This window comes from Carassius gibelio, chromosome B7 (assembly GCF_023724105.1).
Source record: "Carassius gibelio isolate Cgi1373 ecotype wild population from Czech Republic chromosome B7, carGib1.2-hapl.c, whole genome shotgun sequence".
Taxonomy (NCBI): Eukaryota; Metazoa; Chordata; class Actinopteri; order Cypriniformes; family Cyprinidae; genus Carassius; species Carassius gibelio.
Window position 1 is genome coordinate 18,647,116 of NC_068402.1, and position 24,076 is coordinate 18,671,191.

Consider the following 24,076-nt stretch of genomic DNA (forward strand, 5'->3'; position numbering starts at 1 on the left):
TATAAGTCATCTGTGCTTGTATAAAGGTGTTTCATGCTGCATCCTAATGCTCCCAATCTTAATGTTCACACAGCTGTCTTTCAGTTGTGGCATCATTCCCATCACAACCGACAATTTATCCCCCAGCAACAATTTTCCAAAAAATAGTCTACCTGGTTACCATGGAGATAACGGTGTCAGCGAAGAGATGATTTATGAGACATGTGATGAGAGCAGAAAACAAAATAAAGCAAAATAAATCAGGAGAAATATCACTTCTGAACAAAATATGTAAAATAATAATAATAAACCTAATATTGTAGTTAATGAAATTATCTTTAAGGCAGATTAGATTTAGGATTTAATTTCCAACACAAAATGAATAGTGATTTTGAGATGTGCCAGAATGTATGGCTAATTGATATAATTCTCCCATAATGCATGTACATGCATTTCTAAAAGTCTAGATGACCTGAAGTGCCTGTAGTTGAAGAAGCACTCATATATGTACTGTATATATTTCTGGGTGGGAGTTTTTTCCTGATTGGATCTGCTCTGATCTAACTATGCACAGTTGTGTGTGTGTAGGTGAGAGCTCTGAGTTACAGAATCTGAGGGAGCAGGCTCAGCAGCTGGTGGATGAGAACGATGGGCTGAAGATGACAGTTCACCGTCTCAGTGTGGAGCTCAGCAGATACCAGGCCAGATTCCGACCACTCACCAAGGACGAGGTAAGATAGTCCACTGTACACCGTTTTCAGAGACTGGTTTGAAAAGCATTTAAAAGACAGGTCTATAGGCTCAAACCCAGTACTACAATAAAGAGAGAAGTTTTGAAATGTTAGACTTTTCAAAAAGTTACAGTGAACATTCCCTCCCCTCAACTACATGAATATCAATGTGTATGTAATGGATGGAGGAGCTGACTTTTCTAGCTTTGTGTAAGTTACTCTGTATGTAGAAGAGAGAGCTACAATTCTACAAATGCACTTTTAAGTGCTTGCAAGACAATATGTGTGGTGTTTTCACATTCTGTGGAAAGAAACATGCCACACAGACTTTAATTAAAATTCTGGAGATGATTCTCAGAAATGATAAATGTTTGAGTTCATATAGGGGACGTTATATCTGCAGTCTGGCTTGCCTTATCCTCTGTTTTGATGTGAGAGATCGGTGCTGTGTGATAACTGAAGTTAATTGCTGCATATCTGCTTAGACTGATCCTGGAGGTGCCGCTGGAAACTATAGTTCAATTTTCTTCATAAACTGATGAAAAAGGGATCAGCTCTCAGAGTTTTAGTAGTATCTGACACTGTCTCCTTTCAGTCTTGCAGGGTGTGATTAGCTGACACCACAGTAATGATATGCAGCTCTTCCTTTCATCTCCCACTTCCTGTTTAATGCAGAGATGATAGTTTGCAGGGTATTATAATTTCAAAGGAGCATTAGCCAGCGAGAGGTTGAGATCAGATCTGTGTGTGCGCGCGTGGAATCAGAGATTGTTTCTGCTTTACCCTTGCATGATGCTTGCCTTAGCCTTATGAACACATTCATCTTCTAGCGCCACTGAGACGGTGGGCAGCTAAGACCTGTCCAAAAAGACCTTTATTAAACGCTTTGGTGTCAATATTATTTAAATGTGCTGGGATTTGCATGTATAGGCGCGGAATATTGGAAAGAGCCCTGTAACTAAACAGCTGAGTTGTTGTAAGTTTTATGAGCCTTTATGCAGTGAATAATAAGTGGAAAGCACTCAGAGGAATTGCATAACTAAGCTTCTTTAAGAAAGCCTCAGAAGAGTTTGACAGCCTGAAAGCGATGTGACCTCTTTGCCATCCGTCTTTGAGGGATCAAAGATCTGAGATTTGTCCCGCTGGTGTCATTTTATTAAGGAGGAAGGACCAGATTAAGCTTATTTCATATTGATGAGGGCTGTCTGCACTTTGAGCCTGTCTGGCTCGCTGGTTCACTGAGAGAATGGCTCTACTGATTGCTCAGATACTTCAGTGTAATGTATTAATCTGCTTTTCATTCATCTGTGCAGTATTCCTCATTTAAAGATGAGCTCAGGGCTAACAGTCCCTAACCACAATGAATTAGAGATCCTCCTGATCACAGAACTGAAGCTTTTCTTAAATATTCCAATTCTCATTTTCCCCTCTCGGGAGGTTTCAGTTAATATTTTAAATGTAAAAAAAGGTTGATATCAGTTCGGTTCATTTAGTGCGATTGAACATTCGACTGTCCTCGACTCTTGAACTGACTTTGATTCGAGCACTGGTGTGTGGTTGGGCAGATGCGAGCGGATGGGGAGAGAGGAGACAATCGACAGGCTAAATATACTCTGTCACTTTAGTTTCAGGTCAGTAGCCTGGATCTCACTCTCTCTTCTGCTCTTTCTATCCCGCTGCCCCTCCTTCCATCTTAACAGGACTGAAATTTAAGAAGATTTGGTCCATTGTCACATGGGCTTTAGTTAAAGAAGAACTAGGAAACCAGGCTCTCTCTGTCTCCTCCTGTCTCCATCAGCCTCTGCTTTTTACAGTACTGTTGATAGCTTCCCTTTCTAGCCTTAAGTGGATCAGTGTAACGCTGGATGTGTCTGAACACTCTGGGCCACAGGAAGCGTGTTCTGGGGGGCTGCTGCAGTGATTAGGGCAGTGGCTGGCAACACTGCTGTAATGTGATTGAGTCATTAAGTCTGGGGACTCTCAGCAGTGTTACCTTTACTCTTAATTAGAGATAATAATAAAAAATTACATTGCACACAGGATCACACAGCACTTTTCAAATAAAAATATTAGCATTTTAGTAGCATTTTAAAAACTGTATAAAGAATGACTTTTTTCTAATTAATTTAATGACCTATAATTAAGTTTCATTTGAACAAGTTTAAATGTATAGTCTTTAACCTACTTTTTGTTGTTGTCTTTCTGCAAAAATGAAATGGTTCATGCATTGGGCTTTTGTACCGGCATGCATGAAACCAGCCTACTGCTCCATTCATTATTCACACAATTATAGATTTAGAAAATAATCCAACTAAGCATTGTGATTGCAAACCCACAGGCAGCCCTTTAAAAATCTCACTCTCTATATTTTTTTTTCCTGAAATACTAAAACATAATCTGTTCAGACCTCTACTGAATCCATTCCATGAAAACGACATCAGAGCTAACGCATGAGGAAAGCTGTCTCACAAGGGCATGTTAACGTACATTTAATTTAACATGTAAAAATGCAATAAAGAAATCATTCTGTCACTAAGCTTATTCAGTTAAAGATGTGTTATTTCTGGACCACTAGTGTCACTAGTTTGCAAAAAAAATACAGTTTCTACAACACTCTTACAGGTGTGTGTTTTCAAATAATATTTTTAGCCAACAAGTTCCATCGTAACCAACATAGATCAGTGATTTAGTATTTCCCGAAACCATGCTTTTAATTGAACATTTGGGGAACTGTGATGTAAGAGGGATCCTGCGATTTAATCAAACATACGAATATAGGAAATCAACAGAGAAGAAAAATAGCAAAGTCATTCTCGGATGCCATGTTATGTTTTTTACAAAAGTAATCTAACATTAAAGCGATCTCGGGGCAATTAATTAGCAGAAGTTAGTGCTCCGCCACCTGTGTGATGTCATTAATGACAGTAGTTGAGCCAGTTCAGTTCAAGTAACAGATAATGCCAATTAAGTTATTACAGTTTTGGGAAACAGTTGTGACTAGCTACTTAATTTCTCTAATGCATCGTACTATTGCAGTAAAGCTGCAAGTTTCATTGTTTTACAGGAAATGTATCCGCAAAGTCTGTGTAACTTGCCATCTGCCCAATGTATTGTAAATTGACATAGAAGTCATTCCCAATTACTGAAACCATATCACACCTTGGCTTTAAATATAAAAAAAATGTCAGTAGTATATTCCATAATATAAAAACAAATGTGTGTGTTTGTTTTGAAGGAAGAGCAAAGGTTTCAGACATTGTCACGCTCACAAAATCTTTTAAACTCACAGTGGCAGCTTGTCCTAAAGCAACCTCTGAGCCACATCAGCTTTAAGCTGTGTGTGTGTCCTGGGTGGGCCATTGTCACTTTTGAGTTTTGAATTGCCCTCTTGCATCAATGTCCGAAAGAGGGTTATCTCTCATTGCCTTTAAAGCACATATCCACACACCCACTAAAACATGCTCTCACATTGCTGTCACACTCAATCCCATCACGTCACAGATTTTCAATCCAATATTACTGCTAATCGCTGTGACCACATACTAAACGGCTCCTTCAAATTTACTCTAAAGAGTCGTTCACAGAATACATTTTGCTTGTGTCTCGCATATTTTGTGTATTTTTATTTTTTTCACTGCCCTGCATGCTTGAGAATTGCACACAAGTCTGTCTCAACCGTTTCCAGCTGTGTGTCTAAGAACTGGCCCTGTCCTTTAATTATGTTTCAGTGTAAATACAGTGCATTCACTTCTTTTGTCACATCACAATATCTATATAGGATAAAGGGTGTGAGATAATATGTAGACTCAAATGCATTTCTTATCCTAAATTTCCCAGAATGCTCAGATTAAAGGCCTGCCAGTGAAAGGACCTGCGCCTCCTTGGCTGGTATGTGAAGTTATGATATTCTTTAGGACATCTCATTAATTATAGTGAAAATGTGTATTTCTTACTCTATGTTAATCTCTATTATTTAACAAAGACTATGATGTCCTACACTTATTTCACAGTTTCTTGTTGTTGGACAGAAGAGAAATGCATAACATATTGAAGTTTTTGTTTAATGTTATGGTTGTTCTCTAAATTGCCTTTAGCTGGATATGAAATATCTATCACCCCTGCTGCTGGCCTATGAGGACCATCTGAATGCCAAAGACAAACTCCTCAAGTCTTGTGAGGTGAGTTAGTTTGTGTCTGTGTGCTAAGGGGAACATTTGGGTCCGTTTACTCTTATTGTATATTTTGTGTTTATTTGCAAGGGTTCATTTTTTTGTGGGGGGCATTCAAAAGTGTGTATTTAATAACAGTGACTGCTTTGATCAGTGACATTTGTTTTGGAAGTTTAGAAAAATCTTATACTGGAAAGGTAGAAATGTATAACTTTCTTGTCATCGATTTGTATTGGATATAGTGTGTAAACTCATCTACTGTATAATTTATACTGAGAAGCTTGTCAAATGCTGGATTTCTTTTATTTATTAAGATGCACAGTACCAATAAAAGATTAAAATGAGAATATAATAATAAAGTTCATGCAGAGAAAGCTGATTTTAGCCATGCACACTAATCATAGGATCTGTGTAATAATCTCTCTCTAATAGTCTGGTTTTCTGTCTTTGAGTGCCTCTCATTCTCTCTATCACACACATTTCTCATTTTCACTTAATCTCTGTCTCTCTCTTTCTAACACACTTGCAGTGCAGCCAACACTCCCACCAGACTTACCTGCCTTGAATTTAAAGATCTTTCTATTCAGAGTCACATGTTATATTTTAAAGGGACAGACAATTCATTTTACCACCCTCTTTCTGTAGTCAAGTGTTGAATAATGACATTCATCAGTGATATTTGTGATAAATATATCAGATTCTCACACATACACACACACAAACACTAAGCAACTTATACTTTAAAAATGTCCCAGATTCTTCTGGAAATTTCTGAAAGAAAGGATAAAAGAGATGCATTCCTGTGTCAAGGTGTTATTTTGAGAGCTTACTACGCATTGGTTTGGAGAGAGCTGAGGTGACTTTCACTTTGTGCACCTATGCTGATAACCTTACTTAAAGTATTTTAGCAGTTTGTGGCATTTTTTCCATGGCAAAATAAATGCAGACTGTGTCTTTTCTGACAGGAAGAGCTACAGAGTCTGAGAGCACGTACAGAGGAGGTAATTCAGGAAAATGAGAAACTTCATGCTCAAGTCAACAAAAGCAGCACTGTTAGCAACAAAGAATGGTGAGTAGGAGTGTGTTTCTCTGCAGTGTAAAAGTCTATGCATTTTCTGTGTGCCTTGAAAGAAATCACTGTGCACTTATACTGAAATTCCCCCTGAGAATTTTGTTTCACAGAAATTAGGGAAAAAATCGAGAAGGAAAATTGTCCAGGGCGATTGCGATAGTCCTGAGGGTGATCTTGCCTATCTCTGCTAGCCATGTTCTTATCACAGGATTAATAGCCTGTTTGATTATGGCTGACGGTCATAGGGCTGAAGTTATGAGTATAAGAGTGAGGATATATGTCCTTTTCACTCTTCAAAACAAAGAGAAAAAAGACAGATCTTAACTATACTCCATTAATGGCTTTTGCAGATGCACTCTGTTATTACCAGAATTATTCAGCTGTGTTCAATTTTATTATAGTCATTTAGGTGTTCTCTCTCTCTTATTTAATATTAAAGTCATGAAATCATTTGACATAATTGTCTTGTTTTCTAAATATGTTAGTGATCATATTGTAAACAATTCATCCATACTGTACATGTGTTTGTTTTTTTGACCCTATAATTTTTAATCAAATTCATAATTCAATCATCTAGTGAAATGACAGATGTCTCTTTAGTTTCTTATGCTGGACTTCTGCATTTAGTCTGCTTAAAATGTCTGCTTGTATTCAGATCTGCTCCTTTATTGAATCAACAGCCGATGGATAGAACTAAGCCCGCTCTACAATTTACTTTTTGATAATCTGTTTTCTAATGTCTCCTTCAGGTTGTTATGGGCTTTTTTAAAACCATGTTGCATTTCTGAGTTGCCATGGCAGCAGTGTTTGCATCAGCACGTCACACAGTAAAATTTCAGCTTGATAAAAAAACTAATTTTGTGTCTATAAATGTGCATGTGAAGAGCAGTCTTTTCTGCATTAATAAGAATGTCGATGTGAACACAAAAAAGAAAACTATTGCTTTACAGCACCACAGAGCTCCATAAGAAATACATTTTCCCTTTCTCTGAATTTCAGTCTTTGCATTAATTTCCAGCTGTTCAAAGTCAGCTTGTCTTCTTCATCAGTGAAAGAACTCTCATCCCTCTTGCCTGCCTCACTGTTCATTCAAACACTCACACAGGTGTGTGTGTGTGTGTGTCTGTGTGTGTGTGAGTAGGAGGCACCTGCAGGAGCAGGCTCGCCTGGTGCTGGAGGAGAATCAAGTATTGATAGAGCAGTTGGAATTACAGCATACCAAATCTAAGGAAGCCCACAGCAAACATACACAGGAGGGTATGATGCACACAATCACACCTCATATCTCGTAATGCTCTTGATTTATTTTTTTATTTTTTGCCCCCCCCCCCTAAGAGCTATACAAAACATCTAGTCTGGCTTTGAGTAGTGTAGTCTGAAAGCAGATTTAGTCTCAACTGATAGCAGTTGCTAATCATGACTGTTACACAGCAAACACAGCTCAAGATTAATGCTGTTGGTTTCAGAAACAGGCGCTACTATATGTTTTCTACGAAAAGAAAAATATTGCTGAAGTGTTTTTTTTTTTTTTTTGTAGCTCAAGAGATTTGTCTTCAGAACACAATTGAAGGTATTTTGGATGAAAACTGGGAGCTTTACTGCCTAGTAAGTTACACTGTCAAGGTCCAGAAAAGTATGTGTAACGATAAAAACTCCCTAATCATCGGGAAGAAGGAGGCGGGAACCGGCGCACAATCAAAAAGAAACTTTAATTATTCAAAATAAACACAAAACAAATAAAAAGCAAACACATAAAATAATGTCCTAGGCCTGGTCCTCTCTCGTCCTTCACGGTCGTCACTCCAGTTTTATATCCTTCCATCTCCTACGTGGGACTCGATACTGGTGGTGGGGCGCAGGTGTAGCTCATCTCCAATCACTACACCTGGCCTCACTCCTCGTTCCCACGCCTCTCGGCCCCGCCCCACTCGCCACAGTATGAAAGACATTGTCAGAATAGTCCATCTGCAATCAATGGTTCAACGTTTTTTTTTTTTAATTCATATACAAAAAGTATTCTCGTCACTTCATAACATTACGGTTGAACCACTGATGGCATGTGGACTATTCTGACGGTGTCTTTCATACTTTTCTGGACCTTGACAGTGTATCTTACTAGGCAGTAAAGCTCCCAGTTTTCATCCAAAATATCTTCAATTGTGTTCTGAAGACAAATCTCTTGAGCAACAAAAAAAAAAAAACTTCAGCAATATTTTTCTTTTCGTAGAAACTGACGTTTTCTGTCTACATAACATAAAAAGATTTTGATTGATTGTCAGTTTTTAATGGACAACTTAAAAGTATTTAAATTATGAATTAATATATTCAAATAGTACAACTCACTAATATTAAAATGCTAAAAAAAGACCCATAAAATCAAGATAATATTGTTATGTGTTCCAGAACATGCAATAAGGATAAGCATCGCTTGAGATATTAAGATCTCATCTTTCTTAAAGATGTTTAATCTTAAAATCCTCTCTTCCTATACATGTACAGTATCTGTTTAGCATGTTCCTTAATGTTTGCATTCAGCATATACTGCATGCTTACTGTTCATATAGTTCTGAATATAAAACCGCTCTTTATTTGTGTAGTGTGTAAAGTGTCCAAACAGCTGATGTTGTTGGAGTCAGAGAAACAGGCTCTGGAGAAAGAGCTAGAGGTGGAGCGTAAAGAGCACCATGCCCTGAAGAAAGAGTTTCAGAGAGTGCGCTTGGCTCTAGAACACTCTCTGAGCTTGACTGAACACAACGCTGTGACAGACAAACTCAAAAGGTACCGAATGGAATAGACATTCTGAGTTTTGAGAGGTTTTTGAGTTTTCTTAGGAAAAAGTAAAGAAACTTTTTCACTTCTTTATTGATTAGTCTAAGTCTGGAAGACAGACGTTTAAAAAAAGACAGAATAAAAAACAGACAGAAACACATCAAGGACATTCATTGCTATTGACAAGCTGCTGAAGTGTGAGAAAGAGTATTAAGGGAGGAAAGGTAGTCTGGAATATTTAACTTTACCGTACTGAACACTTCTGTAGGTTTCAGTTAATTCCAATATGCCACATCAGGCAGCTCAACATAAACAAAGATTACTGGAAGCATCTTGGAATATTGATTTTTACTCCATTCGTAAAGGTGAATGCTTTAACCTTGAGTTTTTCTTTCTATACGTTTACCTTGTGCATTTGTTTGCGTTTCAGACAGCTGCAGGATCATGAGAGGGTGAAGAACAGTGAGGTTGAAGAGCTGTTGGCTCGTGTGAGTGCGCTGGAGGCAGAGAGAAAGACTCTGCTGCTGGACAAAACCAACCTTAACACAGACATCAAGCAGATGGAAACAGAGCTCCAGCTTTCACAGCAAGCTAACAGGTGCGTACATATAAGCACATATGAACACACAAATGCAAACATACAGAAGTTCCAGCTTTCACAGCAAGCTAACAGGTGCGTACGTATAAGCACACATGAACACACAAATGCAAACATACAGAAGACACTTTTAATGTGCCAATGTATTTCTTTTGTTTCTGTGTTTCTCACTCTCTCCCTGATGTGTATGTATGAGTTGAGTGTTTATGAAAGTGAGGCAATTTTTTAGGGATGCACGATAATATCGGCACAACATCGGTATCGGCCGATAAAAGCTTAAAATGACCATTATCGGTATCGGCCGATATGAATATTTCTGCCGATGAGCCAAACCGATATTCTCCAAGTGAATTAATTGACCTGTTTTTCAGATGTGAATGTCTGTCTACATTTGTAAAATAATAAATTTATGGTAGAATCAGTACAGAAGAGATACATGGTTCCCTATCTGTCGGTCACTACGAGTTATGTCGACCGACAAATGGGGTCTCACTTGGGAGGCCAATCATCTCTGATTTTAAGAGAAAACGCCAATGAAATTGGCAAGTGGATTAACACACCTGAGCCACTCCCCGTGCCAGCGGGTATAAATAGGGCGACAGGTGCATCCACTCATTAGATTTTTGCTTCGGAGCCGAGTGGTTGTATGAAAGCCGTTATACTCCACAAAGCCATTCATCTGCTGTGTCGGGAAGCTGTTCTGGTTGGCGGTACGGCGCAAACAGCGGTGTCCCTTTCAGCGATTCCCCTGGGCGCTTCAACTAAGAGAGCAGATTTCCTAAAAGAGCAAATCGCGGACGATTCGCGTCTTTTTCAAGACGCCGTTTCGTCCGCGTCCTTCTGGATGCGGTCGTTTCCTGTTCTCTGACAACGGCCACGTTCGCTCTCTTCCGTGTCTGGGCATTCAGCACGCTGAAGGCGCGTTCGTGGATGGTTCATGCACGCACTGCGTGTGTGACCATGGCAACGCTGTGATCGCGTCTCCCCTTTCTTAAAGGGAAGGGAGCAGACCCCTCTGTCACTACCCGTTCTGGTTTCTCTGTCTCGAGCAGAGGACCGCCGGCTAGTGCTCTGGGAGATTTGAAGGTGACCGTGAGAGCTTCTCCGCCGGGCCACGCCCCACGGACCTCTTACCCCTTCCGCAGTGTTTGTCCTGTGCAGCTGCTGGGTGATTTTGCTGGGCTGTCTTATGGCAGTCCCAGCGGGTCATTCAGTTTGCCGCCGGAGATCAGATGTCGATTGCAGCATCGGGGGATGGGTTATCGACCTCTGTGGATGAAGATTCGGCGGGGCTGCCCCCCTCGGGTGTTGTCGCCACTGCCGAATTGGACCCAGAGTCGACAGCCGTGCTTGCCCGGGCAGCTGTGAGCATCAGGATGGAGGTGAATGCACCGCCAGCCCTGAGTGCTCATGGCTGTTTGATTGGTTCTCGGTGTGGAGCGCGACTCACAACCGCGTTTTACTCTGGTTCCTTTCTTCCCGGATGTGCATGGGGAAGTGATGTAGTCGTGGATGGCCCCTTTTACGGCCGGAAGCAGCTCATTTCGTTCCTCCGTCCTCACTACCCTCGATGGCGAGGCAGCTAGGGGTGTGTTGACATTCCCCAGCAGGAGAGTGCGATTGCGGTGCACTTGTGTCCGCAAAACGCCGCCACTGGGAGGGATAGTCCGCGCCCCTCACCCAAGGCCTGTAAGCTGTCGGCCGCGCTCGCTACCAAGGCTTACAGTGCTGCGGGCCAAGCTGTCTCTGCTTTGCATGCCATGGCTATCCTGCAAACCCAACAAGCCAAGGCTTTAACAAATGCACGAGGGTAGGTCCAACCCGAGGTTGATGCAGGAGCTGCGCATGGCGACTGACCTCCCCCTTCTGGGTGACGGAAGTCACAACGCAGTCCCTCGGGTAAGCGATGTCCACTCTGGTGGTCCAGTAGTGCCGTTTCAGGTTCAGCCTGGTCTTTATGAGAGACATTGACAAAGTGCATTTTCTCGATGCTCCCATGTCCCAGGCTGTCCTGTGTGGCGACGCTGTCAGGGGCTGTGCCCAGTAGTTCCTGACAGAACAACAGCAGACTGAGGCCATACAGCACATCTTGCCACGACGTGATCCTCTGGTTGCCACCATTCCGTCGCAGGCAGTGCCTCAGCCTGCTCGTCGCCGAGGGCGCCCCCCTGCGTCCTCCACACCAGCTCTGCCCCGTGCTGAGAGTTCTTCGAGGCCGGCGCGTCGAGCCCCGCGCAGGAGAGCGGCGCCCCCCGTGTCACTCCTGGCTGCAAAGTCCTCGAGGAAGTCGACTAAGCGGCCCTGACACGGGCAACTCGGAGATGCGGAGAACTGCTCTTCAGGAGATGGCGGAGAGAGCGCCACTCCCTCCCCCGGAGGAGGGCCGGGTGGAGAATCTTCTGGTTCTGTTCCGCCGCTGGTCGAACGGCCAGTGGCACCCACATTTTCATTGGAAGAGCAATTTCTCCTTCCTCCGAGTTGCAAGGCTTGTGGGCTGACAATGAGCGACGCACAGCTTCCTCATTCTCACCCACGACGCCCCCTTTCGCCAGCGGCCAAGAGGTCGCGGTTCGGAGACGCAACGCCTCTCCACGCGTCTCTGGCCAGTTCCTCCGGGAACACGGGGAGTGTGGTTGCGATGACCCAGGACGCAGTGCCTTCTGGGCCTTCCGGCACGACTCCCCATCGCTGCACCACTGCGGGTATGTCGACTGTCCCTTTGGTGCCACTTGTACGGTATCTGGGAGCGTGGCTTGCGCTGCCCAACCCGTCACGCTGGCTCATCCGGACGGTTCGACTCGGCTATGCGATTCAGTTCGCCCGGCGACTCCCCCAAGTTCAATGGCATGCTCGAGACTTCGGTGGCAGTCCAGGACGCCCCTGTCTTGCGCGAGGAGATTGCTGTCCTCCTGGCGAAGGATGCAATCGAGCCGGTCCCTCCAGCCGAGATGAGGACGGGGCTTTACTGCCCTTACTTCATCGTGCCCAAGAAAAGCGGTGGCCTTCGACCTATCCTGGTTCTGCGAGTCTTGAATCGGGCCCTACACAAGCTCCCGTTCAGGATGTTGACGCAGAAACGCGTTATCAAATGCGTCCAGCCCCAGGACTGGTTTGCAGCGATCGACCTGAAAGACGCGTACTTTCATGTCTCTATCCTCCCTCGTCACAGACCGTTCCTGCGCTTTGCTTCCGAGGGTCAGGCATGGCAGTACAAGGTCCTCCCCTTCGGGCTCTCCCTGTCCCCCCGTGTCTTCATGAAGGTCGCGGAGGGCGCCCTTGCCCCACTTTGGGAAGTGGGCATCAGGATCCTCAACTATCTCGACGACTGGCTCATTATGGCCCGGTCCCGAGAAGAGTTGTGCGATCACAGGGACTTCGTGCTTCGGCACCTCAGTCAGTTGGGGCTTCAGGTCAACCGGGAGAAGAGCAAGCTCTCCCCTGTGCAGAGAATCTCTTATCTCGGTATGGAGTTAGACTCGGTGAGTATGATGGCACGTCTCACCAGCGAGCGTGCCCACTCAGTGCTGAACTGCCTGAGTTCCTTCAGAGGCAGGACAGTGGTACCGCTGAAACACTTTCAGAGGCTCCTGGGGCATATGGCATCCGCAGCCGCAGTCACGCCGCTCGGGTTGCTTCATATGAGACCACTTCAGCACTAGTTACACTCCCGAGTCCCGAGATGGGCATGGCGCCGCGGTACACATCGTGTCACCATCACACTGATGTGTCGCCGCCTATTCAGTCCTTGGTCGGACCTTGCTTTTCTACGGGCCGGCGTGCCCTTAGAACAAGTGTCCCGGCACGTTGTTGTCACAACAGATGCCTCCAACTCGGGCTGGGGCGCGACATGCAACGGGCAGGCAGCTTCAGGGTCCTGGACAGGACCTCGACTGCTGTGGCACATCAGCTGCCTGGAGTTGCTGGCAGTGCATCTAGCTTTGCGACGGTTTCGTCCGCTAGTGCTGGACAAGCACGTGTTGGTCCGCACGGACAACACTGCGGCTGTTTCGTACATCAACCGACAAGGCGGTTTACGATCACGTCGCATGTCTCAACTCGCCCGTCATCTCCTCCTCTGGAGTCAGACGTGGCTCAAGTCGCTGCGTGCTGTCCACATCCCGGGGGAGCTCAATCGTGCAGCCAGCGTGCTCTCACGACAGCTCACTTTCCCCGGGGAATGGCGACTCCATCCCCAGACGGTCCAGCTGATCTGGAGTCGATTCGGGGAAGCCCAGGTAGACCTGTTTGCTTCCCACGAGTCCTCCCACTGCCAGCTGTACTATTCCCTGTCCCAGGCCCCCCTGGGCACAGATGCACTGGCACACAGCTGGCCTCTGGCTTTACGCAAGTATGCGTTCCCCCAGTGAGCCTGCTCGCACAGACACTGTGCAAGGTCAGGGAGGACGAGGAACAGGTCCTGTTGGTTGCGCCTTACTGGCCCACCCGGACCTGGTTTTCGGAACTCATGCTCCTCGTGACAGCCCCTCCCTGGCGCATCCCCCTGAGGAGAGACCTTCTCTCTCAGGGGCCTGGCATCATTTGGCACCCGCGCCCAGATCTCTGGAACCTCCATGTGTGGCTTCTAGACGGGACGCGGCAGACCTAAGTGATCTGCCCCCAGCGGTGGTAGACACTATCACTCAGGCTAGAGCCCCTTCTACGAGGCAGGCCTATGCTCTGAAGTGGAGTCTGTTCACGAATTGGTGTTCTTCTCACCGGGAAGACCCCCGGAGATGCCCGGTCAGAGTCGTGCTTTCTTTCCTGCAAGGTAGGCTGGAGCGTGGGCTGTCACCCTCCACCCTGAAGGTGTATGTGGCTGCCATTGCAGCACATCACGATGCAGTGGACGGCCGGTCCCTGGGGAGGCATGACCTGATCGTTAGGTTCCTGAGGGGTGCCAGAAGGTTACATCCTCCTAGGACACCCCTGATTCCCTCCTGGGACCTCTCTATTGCCCTGGCGGGACTTCAGAGGGGTCCCTTTGAGCCGCTGGATTCGGTTGAGCTGAAGTTCCTGTCTCTCAAGACAGCGCTCCTGATCGCGCTCACTTCCATCAAGAGGGTCGGGGACCTCCAAGCATTTTCGGTAAGTGAAGAGTGCCTTGTGTTCGGGCCGGCCTACTCTCACGTTGTCCTGAGACCCCGGCCTGGATACGTGCCCAAGGTTCCCACCACTCCCTTCCGAGACCAGGTGGTGAACCTGCAAGCGCTGCCCCTGGAGGAGGCAGATCCAGCCTTGTCGTTGCTGTGTCCCGTAAGAGCGCTTCGCATATACGTGGACCGCACCCAGAGCTTCAGAAGCTCTGAGCAGCTCCTGGTCTGCTTTGGAGGTCAGCAGAAGGGGAAGGCTGTCTCTAAGCAGAGGTTGGCCCACTGGATAGTGGACGCCATCGCCTTGGCTTACCATTCCCAAGGCGAGCCGTGCCCCCTGGGGGTGAGGGCCCACTCCACACGGAGTGTGGCCTCCTCCTATGCGTTGGCGCACGGCGCCTCTCTGGCAGACGTTTGTCGAGCTGCGGGCTGGGCGACACCTAACACCTTTGCGAGGTTTTACAACCTCCGTGTAGAGCCAGTTTCCTCCCGTGTGTTGGGTAACAGGTAATTGGCGGGAAGGGCTGGCTGGGTGTCTCGCTTGCTGCGCCATTCCCCCTAACACGGGGATGTGAGCGCCTTCTTCTCCCAGTAGAGTTCCCCGGTTGGCGTACCCTGGTCGAGCATCCTCCAGCACCCTCGGCGTCAGACTTGGCGGAGCAGTCTGGCGCCAGGCCCAGTACTGGCGTTAGCATGCCCGGAGCCGGTCAGCCCCTGTACTGGGCTAGGTGTCCATATGGCTGGGTTCCCTACGGGTAATCCCATATGTGTATTCTTCCACGGTAAGGTTTCCCTCTTGGCAAACCCGTGTCTTCCCTTGACAGATCGCTCTGTCAGTCTCTTCTGGCAGCCGTTCCATCCCTACTCCAAGGTAGGACCTGCCTCAGAGACCCTTTCCATATGTAGTACTGCCCCCTGGGTCAGTCCATATTGGTATGTCCACATGTCACCTCCCTACGGGTAGGATGTGGTCTCCGTAGCGACCTTTCCTAAAGGCTCGCTTCCCCATTGTCTTGCCAGCTGAAAGAACAAATAGGGAAGATTTGAAGCAATCTTTCACTGAAGGTTGAAATCCCTTCCATTTACTTTATGTGGGCGGAACAGCAGCATGGCCTTCTCCAGCAGCGATGTACTCACCCTTTGGCCCCTTCGGTACCAAGGTCAGTGAATTTGCGCTGGGGCTTTGGGAAGGTTACGACCTTAAGCGTAGCTTTTGTGGCACGCCAAGGCTTGTCAACAATTGCAGCGCCTCAGGGTTGTGACGAGGTTCAGGTTATGGCGTTTTCCATAGGACCCCATTTGTCGGTCGACATAACTCGTAGTGACCGACAGATAGGGAACGTCTCGGTTACGTACGTAACCCTCGTTCCCTGATGGAGGGAACGGAGACGTTATGTCCCCATGCCACAACCTTGAACCATTCGCTGTTGCCGGGACACGTTCTCGGCTCCTCAGCGTAAAACCTAATGAGTGGATGCACCTGTCGCCCTATTTATACCCGCTGGCACGGGGAGTGGCTCAGGTGTGTTAATCCACTTGCCAATTTCATTGGCGTTTTCTCTTAAAATCAGAGATGATTGGCCTCCCAAGTGAGACCCCATTTGTCGGTCGACATAACGTCTCCGTTCCCTCCATCAGGGAACGAGGGTTACGTACGTAACCGAGACGATTTCTCTTCAGTAAAATTAAAGTTTAAATTTTTCAGTATATATTTGTATATATATCGATATCGGTATCGGCATCGGCCAAAATTATTTAGAAAATATCGGCATATCGAATATCGGCCAAAATCCAATATCGTGCATCCCTACAATTTTTGCAATGTTCTCAAAGCTTTGTATGCTTGAGTTGGGGCCAGGCTGTTTATTCTGGCTAATGCAGGATGGATTGGTTACGATCAGCTAACAATGATTTGATACCAAAGCTCTGCATTTGAAATGAGACACTTTCTGGCTCTTGTCAATCTGGGTGAAGGAACTGCTGTGGAAAATATAGTGAAACATGACTTTGAGCAGACACTATAAAGTGACAATATTGCAGTTTGATGTTTCTGACTGCAAGATCATGTTTAGCTGGAAGGAGGCGGATCAGGATGAGTAATAGGCCACAGAAGTGGAGACAGATTATTTTGGCCAGAGGGCTGCAGAAACAGAAGGAGGAGTGTAATAGCAGCCGCTGCGTAAGAGGAGAGATGAGAAAGAAACACTAAATCAAGAAAACAACCAATACCAGTTCCCTGAAGCAGGGGAAATACTTGCTGACAGATTTAGGTCACTCAGACTTATTAAGGCTAGAATTAGAAATACATTTAAATGGTAGACATTAATGATACACCTTGTAGGGGAAAGGATGTGAGCTTTTTTTAAAGGCTGCATTTTCCTGATCAAGAGAACATTAAAACCTTAATGTTGTCAAAATATTTTTAAAATTATAAAATAATTGGTTTCTCTTTTTAATATACTTTCAGTTGTAATATTACTTCGGTGATGCCAAAGCTGAATTTTCAAGAGCCATTTTTTTCAGTGTCACATGATCCAGTGTCACATGCTAATATATGCGTGATAAACATTTCTTTTTATTATTGATGTTAAAAAGTAGTGGTGGTGTTTAATATGTGGTGTTTAATATGTTTGTGGAAACAATGATAGATTTTTTCATGATTTTCTTTTATCAATAAAAAGGAAAAAAGCTGCATCTTTATGAGTTAGAAAATCTTTGGTAACATTATAAATATTTTACTGTCAATTTTGATGTTTTTTTGTTGTAGTTCATCCAAAAATGAAAACTCTCATGTCGTTCCAAACATTTAAGACCTTCGTTCATCTTCGCAACACAAATTAAGATATTTTTCATAAAATCTGAGAGCTCTATGACCATCCATAGACCGCAAGGATATTACCACGATCAACGCACAGGAACATAGCAAGAACATTGTTAAAATAGTCCATGTGACATCAGGGGCTCAATCATAGTATTACAAAGCTACGAGAATACTTTTTGTGCATACAGAAAACAATAATAAAATAATTTAATCAGCAATTGTTTTCCCCAAGTTACCATCTTCCGCCATCTTGGAGAGTACCCCAGAACGTAATTAAAGTAGTTTACGTTCAGTAGAAAGCACGCGAATGCTATTGGACTATTTTACCGATGTCATTGCTATCTTTCTGGAAGTTGATTGTGTTAATACCCTTGCTGTCGATGGAGGGTCAGAGAGCTCACAGATTCCATAACAAATATCTTCATTTGTGTTGCAAAGATAAACAAAGGTCTTACAGGTTTGGAACGACATGAGAGTGAGTAATTAATGACAGAATTTTTGGGTTAACTATCCCTTTAATGACAGCAGGTAAACTCCACAGGTTTGTACAAAACCTGATGATCCACATTTCCCTTCGTGATCTGAGTATATTTAAGGAAGCATTCAAAGCAAATATTCAAAGGCATTCTAATGGTCAATTTCACAAATTTGCTTGCAGTAAATGCTGAATTTTACATGTATCTCATCTTAATTAGTTTCTGCCATATTTAAATGTTTCCAAATTCTGAAACTAGTAGTTAGATTTTCAATGTGATTTCATACCATGTTTTCAGACTAGTATGTTCTATCATAAACTCACATAAATACTGACTTCGCGAGGTTCTCATTCGTGTCTTATCCTCTCACTGTCTCTCCCTCCTTAGGAAAACCCAGAAGCGTATAAGTGTCCTGAAGCAACAGCTTGAAGACTCATTAGAGAAAGAGCTCATCGCTCATCAGTACCTTGCCAACATTGTCACACTTGCAGAAAGAACCACCCATGAAAGAGACCAGCTCATGCACATGGTAATTCAACAGAAACTCACAAGCATGATGTGCAAGCTGCCATCTGTTTGCATCTCTATATGTCTTGATCTCTGCAGCTTTTTTAGTTCTTTTAGATCTGTGCTCTCTAGCAGCAGTTCATTCAAACAGAAAATGTCTACATCAGACAGTCTGGATAACATAAGATGGTTACAGAGGTTATAGTTGTGCCGACAGGTATTGATTATCCTTGAAAACTAGTCTTACACCTGATCAAGTTTTTATTTTTATAAGAATATTGGAATAATTAATGTTCTAGTTACCCATATGAAGGTACCTTATCATTGCACATAAAAAAGTGACTTAATAACAGTTTCTGTGACAGAATGAAGTCACAGGTAGTGGATCAGTTGACTCCTAATTACTGTTTTATGGAAGGTTCACACTCTTCCACATCATAAATGCACAACTCCTCATTCTTTATTTGAACTTACAAAGCATGCTTTAACTGAGGACACACCATATTCCCTGAATTCATCCGCCTTAAGAGTTTACATTCAAACCCTGCATCGAATCATTTTACACAGCAGCTTTTGTGTTTGAGGCAGAGCCTTAAGTTCGGGGATTATGAAAGTTTCATACTCCTCTTTTTCCAAGCAGTGAGCCTCACTGCCGCTCGGGGAAATGTTTGTACTCAACAGAATGTTAGTACCCATGAGTCTAGTCAAACTTTTAAAGATTTGCTCTGCTGCTCTTGCTTCACGGTTTTCCTACGTTTATCAAAGTAACTGGCAACTCTCTCTCTTTCCCGGCTCTTGTCCCTATATGGCTCTCCTCTTTTCCTCAATCTGCCTCCCTGTAGTTGTGTAACCTTTCCTGTTCCCTTTCTCCATCCTCAGGCTTCAACTCTAGAGAAAGACAAACAGGGCATCCTCTCACGCATCATAGAAAGCACTGTCAGCCTGGGAAAACTTCAAGAAAAAGTAAAGGTGAGGCCTGCAATTCACAAACTGCCAGGAAGTGAGTTGAAAGGCTTTGCTTCCTTACAATGAGCTTCAGATTGTAGATTCTAGAAAAATGAAGAGAGCAGTGGTTCTCAACCATAGGGCCAGGGCACACTAAGGGCGGTCTCAGAAACCTCCAAAGTTATATAAAAACAACTAGATATAGTATACTTTTGGGCAGATAAAAGTAAAAAATAAAGTAAAATTTAACTCAGTATCTGTACTTTGTGTTGATTTGATTAATAGACCTGGAAAACTCATGGAAATTAAAATAAAAAACTTTACCCTAATCCTAACTTAATGAGCATTTGTGTAATAAATGTATATTTACCTAGTTCTACCAAGCTCTAAGATATTTGATTGGTTAGAAATAAAGTAAAAAATATGTAAGTTCACAAACACAAAGAGACAAATATACTATACTCACAGGTTACACATCATTTTAAGGTGACACAAAAAAGTACTGTGTAGTGTAAATTAAGCACACATACTACAGGGATAAAGTTGGGGTTGGTTTAGGTTTAGCTGCTTGTAATTAAAGTATTGGCTATTATTTCTATAGTATATGTAATTTTTTACTGTAACTACATCACTTTAAAATAAAGTAAAAATACATCACCCTCTCACACAGCAACCTTGAGGTATGTTTGTATGAAGAGCATGTTGAAGGTAGGAGATAGTTTTTAGCATTGATTGCTTTGCTTTAAAATGTTTATGAAGGATTCAACAAGACAGAGAGAGTCTAAAACACGTGCACACACACAGAGACACATTCACACACACACACACAGTGCTGACATGCACACATACACACCCTAATTAAATGACCTTGCCCATCTGACATATCCAATAAGAGGGCAATCCAGACACACAAGCCCCTCACACTCAGCAGGTCTATAATTAACATTTCAAATGGAGGGTTATTTCAGTTGCTGAGTGAATGTTTCCCTCTCTCGTTTAACTGCGCTTCACTTCAGATGCTACCTGTGTCCATGTGGATTGACCTTTGTGTGATTGGACGGCACTGAATGAAAGTGTCAGTCTATATTTGTGATATTTCCCTTGAGTGGAAACTGCTTCCTGTTTATTTCTACTGAAATGGACAAAATGGTCCAAAGTAAAAAAAAAAGAACATTATGCGATAGACATACAGATAGTATCTATGGTGAATGAGCTATATGGAGGCCCAGAGGTAATCAACTTTTAATCAGCAATTTGTTTTTCAAATTTAGTAAAATTAGACACTGTAAAATATGAGCTGTACTGATAGTAGGCAGAATAAGCAGACTAGCCAAAATGTGTAATAAATATTCAAACAATGGTCAAAAGGATGTCCTTATAACTTTGTGAATGCATCTAATAAATATATTTACTAGAATACTATTTTTAGATCTGCTTAACCCTCTGGAGTCGATTAACGAATATACGCGTTATGAGAAAGGCTCATTTTGCAGGCCTTTGTCTTCTCAGGTGTAAATCACAATGATATTCATGATAGTTGATGCCTACTCACATATGACTTTTAAGTGTCTTAGAAAATTTAAATCAATATATTGTTTTCTGTAAGTGAGTAAACAAGATGATTTTCAAAAAAAATTTTAGGCTACAAGCTCCAGTTCTCAAAAATCCCGGGAACCATTGTTCTTTATGTGTTTTTTTTTTTTTTTTTTTGCCTTATTCAAGTGTTTTAACATTTTTTGTTTTTCACTAACCACGCATAACATTTTTTTCTCAAAAACACAATCATGTAAATACATGCATTTCACATATTATTATAGCCCAGTTTGTGCTGATTACAGTGAGATTAGACTTTAGCCATTTAGATGCTTATAAGAAACTGAAAACAGCACAAATGTCAGGGCATGACAAAACTTCTCCAGACCCCAAAAATACCCTTAGACTCCAGAGGGTTAAGCTGGTTCTGTCTGGGTGTTGCCATACAGTATGTTATGGAGGGAAGATTTTAATACCACAGTAAAGCAGTTTATGTATGCTGTTGATTTGAGACTTCTTATGAATATTCTGTAATGTGTTTTTCACTGCAAGGCAAGTGGCACGGCACAACTAGATTGTTCCCATTGTAACGAACAAAGCTCTTTACACTAGGCATGCTATGCTGTGTTGTTGATTACAATGGGATTGCTATAGTGTTGTTGTGTTATGGTGCACTGTTCATTTTTAATGTAGACCCAGTGTAACTATAGTAGTTGGGAAGGAAACAGTGTGTGTGAGACTTCTGCATTCTAAACCAGAAAATGAATGTCTGTCTGTTGGTGCTGTGATTGTTTGTGGACTGTTTTATTAGTTTTAAAGTGACTGTGCAGACCACTGAGCTGTGATATTGCATGGATTAGTTTATTTTCTGTACCACCGGCTGGTCTCATCACAGACGAACAGATTGTGTCCTTAAATCTGTCCTGATGTACTCTCTTTTTTCCCTCTCTTATTTTCATGTTTTCAATTTCTCCTGGTCTCTTTTCTTCAGCTAAAGATTTAGCACATACACCAATATTCACTTCTCTTCCATTTTCTTTTGATTATCATCTGCTTTTTACGGCTAAGTCACTAAATGTGTTTTGCGAAGAAAAAAAAAAAGTTGTATTTTAAATTATATTATCCTCAATGCAGTATTTACACTGGTTAATTTACATTTTCTCTGCTCACCTTCCTCCTTTAGCACGTCGTATGTGTGAGAGAAGTGTGTTGTGAACGTTCTTTAGTCTCTCACACATAAGGGTATGTCACTGTATTTTAACAAGGAAAGGTATTGAATATCAAAGGCTTTCTCTCACGTGTATGCACATTTTACTTAACATGGGTTAAGAAAAGCCTTTGCTCAAATAGCTCAAATGTGCTCAGGGCGTGCTAGTGATAAGATCATGTCAACAGTGTGGTCATTTTTTAAATGAACTTTTGCCTGGTTATTGGATTCATTGTTTTGAATTTCTGCATTTAATTTAAGGATACAAGTACAGAATGGCGTGTCCTTTGTGCTATAGTGTCAACAGTCACTAGCGCTTGAAGTAACAGCAGAAACAGCCTGGTGTCCTAATTCCCATCTGGTAAGGAATTTTAATTCCTTAGGGGGCGCTGTTGGCATAATTGTAATAAAATGAAAGTAAAATACACCAATAAAATGAAGACTGCATTTCTGATTAAACGTTGATAGGCGTGCTCTCGCTCTCACTCTGGTTGACGTGTTGTGTGTGCTCTTTTGGGAGAAGTGCCCATACAAGAAATTATGCCTTTCATGATGTCATGAAGGGCCATGTTTGAAAAAAACTTTACGAAACATACGAACCCAGGAGTGTGTTTGGCACAGAAACTGTCATTGCATCCAAATCAAACTAAACCCAACCAAACCATTTTTTTTATTAAACAGACTGTGGAATTTAAATACAGTGAACTCTAAAGGATTTTCAGAATTTTTACAACTTGTTTCAAATCTGTGTAACACAAAAAGAGTAGTTATAAGGATTTATAAGCTTTAAAAAGCACTAGAAATAGCTTAAAATATGTCTAATGCTAATGCAGTAGTTCCTTGGTGGATGTAGTGAATCGTTCTTTTTAGTCAAGTGTTTTCAGTGAATCGTGTGATCTTCTTCTTAGAACTGTTCTGATGGATTCATGCACAAATCCTGAGGTTCTTGAGTTCAACTCAATGATCTGCTCACAGCAGTTATCAGACCACTGGAGGGTGAGATTATCGGTGAATAACAAGATAAATCTGAATCTGGTTTCCCAGATGAATTACTTTTATGATGGAATTTTCATTTTTGGGTGAATTATCTCCTATGATTCTGTGTCGCACTTCCTGCTTTCTTTCTTCTTCTTTTTTCTTTATTTCCTCATGAAATTTTCTGTACCTTTTTTCACACTTTTTCTTCTATTCCCCCTATTGTGATCTCTCCCTACTTTCCTCCCCCCTCCACCTCCTCTCTTTTTCTCTCTATCTCTCCTCCACTCTCTCTGTCTGTCTCTCTCTCTTCATCCGTCTCCTGGTGGCTAATTAGAAAGAGCAGATGCTAGACTCACGCAGAGAAAATGCATGCACAAAATCACTAATCAGTACCTCACAAAGAAGCACAAGATGGTCAAAGAAAGTGAGATCAAGCACGTAGAACACAAAACTTTTTTTTTAAATCACATTTTATACCAGACAAAAGCAGTATGTAAGCAAAGCAGAGCAGCAGCATAACTGCAACAGAAGCTGCTTTTGCACTGACAGTGTTGTAGGTCAAATCAAAACTTTGAGGGTTTTTTTCAATTACAGCTGAAAATATTATTTATTTAGACTTAGACGAGGTCTGCAAGAAAACGATCTATTTTTGAGGATAAAGTGCACCCAGTTACAATCGATAGCATGTCTACAGTTCAGTATCCTTAAAATACACACACACACACACACACACACACACACAGCATGAGGTATACATGGTCAATTATATATTATCATGTGGTTGATAAGCAGCTCTGTATGGGCTGAGAAACATTTGCTTATTTATTTGCTATTGCATCAGTCCTGCATAGTTCTGATTTGCCACAAATGTCCTCCTTGAGTTTTCCTACATACCTCTGATCAGATGGCTGAATAATAGATGAACTGTAGGTGAGTTATGGGTCACCATGAGCAGGCCAATCTGCAGGGGTTCATAAATGTGTCAGTTAAAGCCCAATGATGACCTAATTATTTGTTTTTTAAAATAATGGTAATCCTTCAGAATCTTTGCATGTTTACTATGAAATGTAATACTATTTTAACTTTTCAACTCTTCCTACTTTTTTATTGCATGTATGGTGGCAAATATATTTATTTATAATATATATATATTCCACCTGGAATTAGCCTATTTCAGCAGCAGAAGGGCTTTTCTGTTTCC

General features: G+C 42.8%; 1 protein-coding gene across 1 annotated transcript in view; it reads left to right on the forward strand.

Annotated features, from left to right (window-relative positions):
* The window catches only part of cep89 (centrosomal protein 89), a 64,379-nt gene that overhangs the window by 14,305 nt on the left and 25,998 nt on the right, over positions 1 to 24,076 (forward strand). The window contains 9 exon segments of the mRNA XM_052562153.1: positions 568 to 710; positions 4,548 to 4,598; positions 4,805 to 4,888; positions 5,845 to 5,948; positions 7,093 to 7,208; positions 8,549 to 8,729; positions 9,151 to 9,318; positions 18,093 to 18,234; positions 19,092 to 19,181. Of these exon segments, the coding sequence (XP_052418113.1) occupies positions 568 to 710; positions 4,548 to 4,598; positions 4,805 to 4,888; positions 5,845 to 5,948; positions 7,093 to 7,208; positions 8,549 to 8,729; positions 9,151 to 9,318; positions 18,093 to 18,234; positions 19,092 to 19,181 (1,079 nt within the window).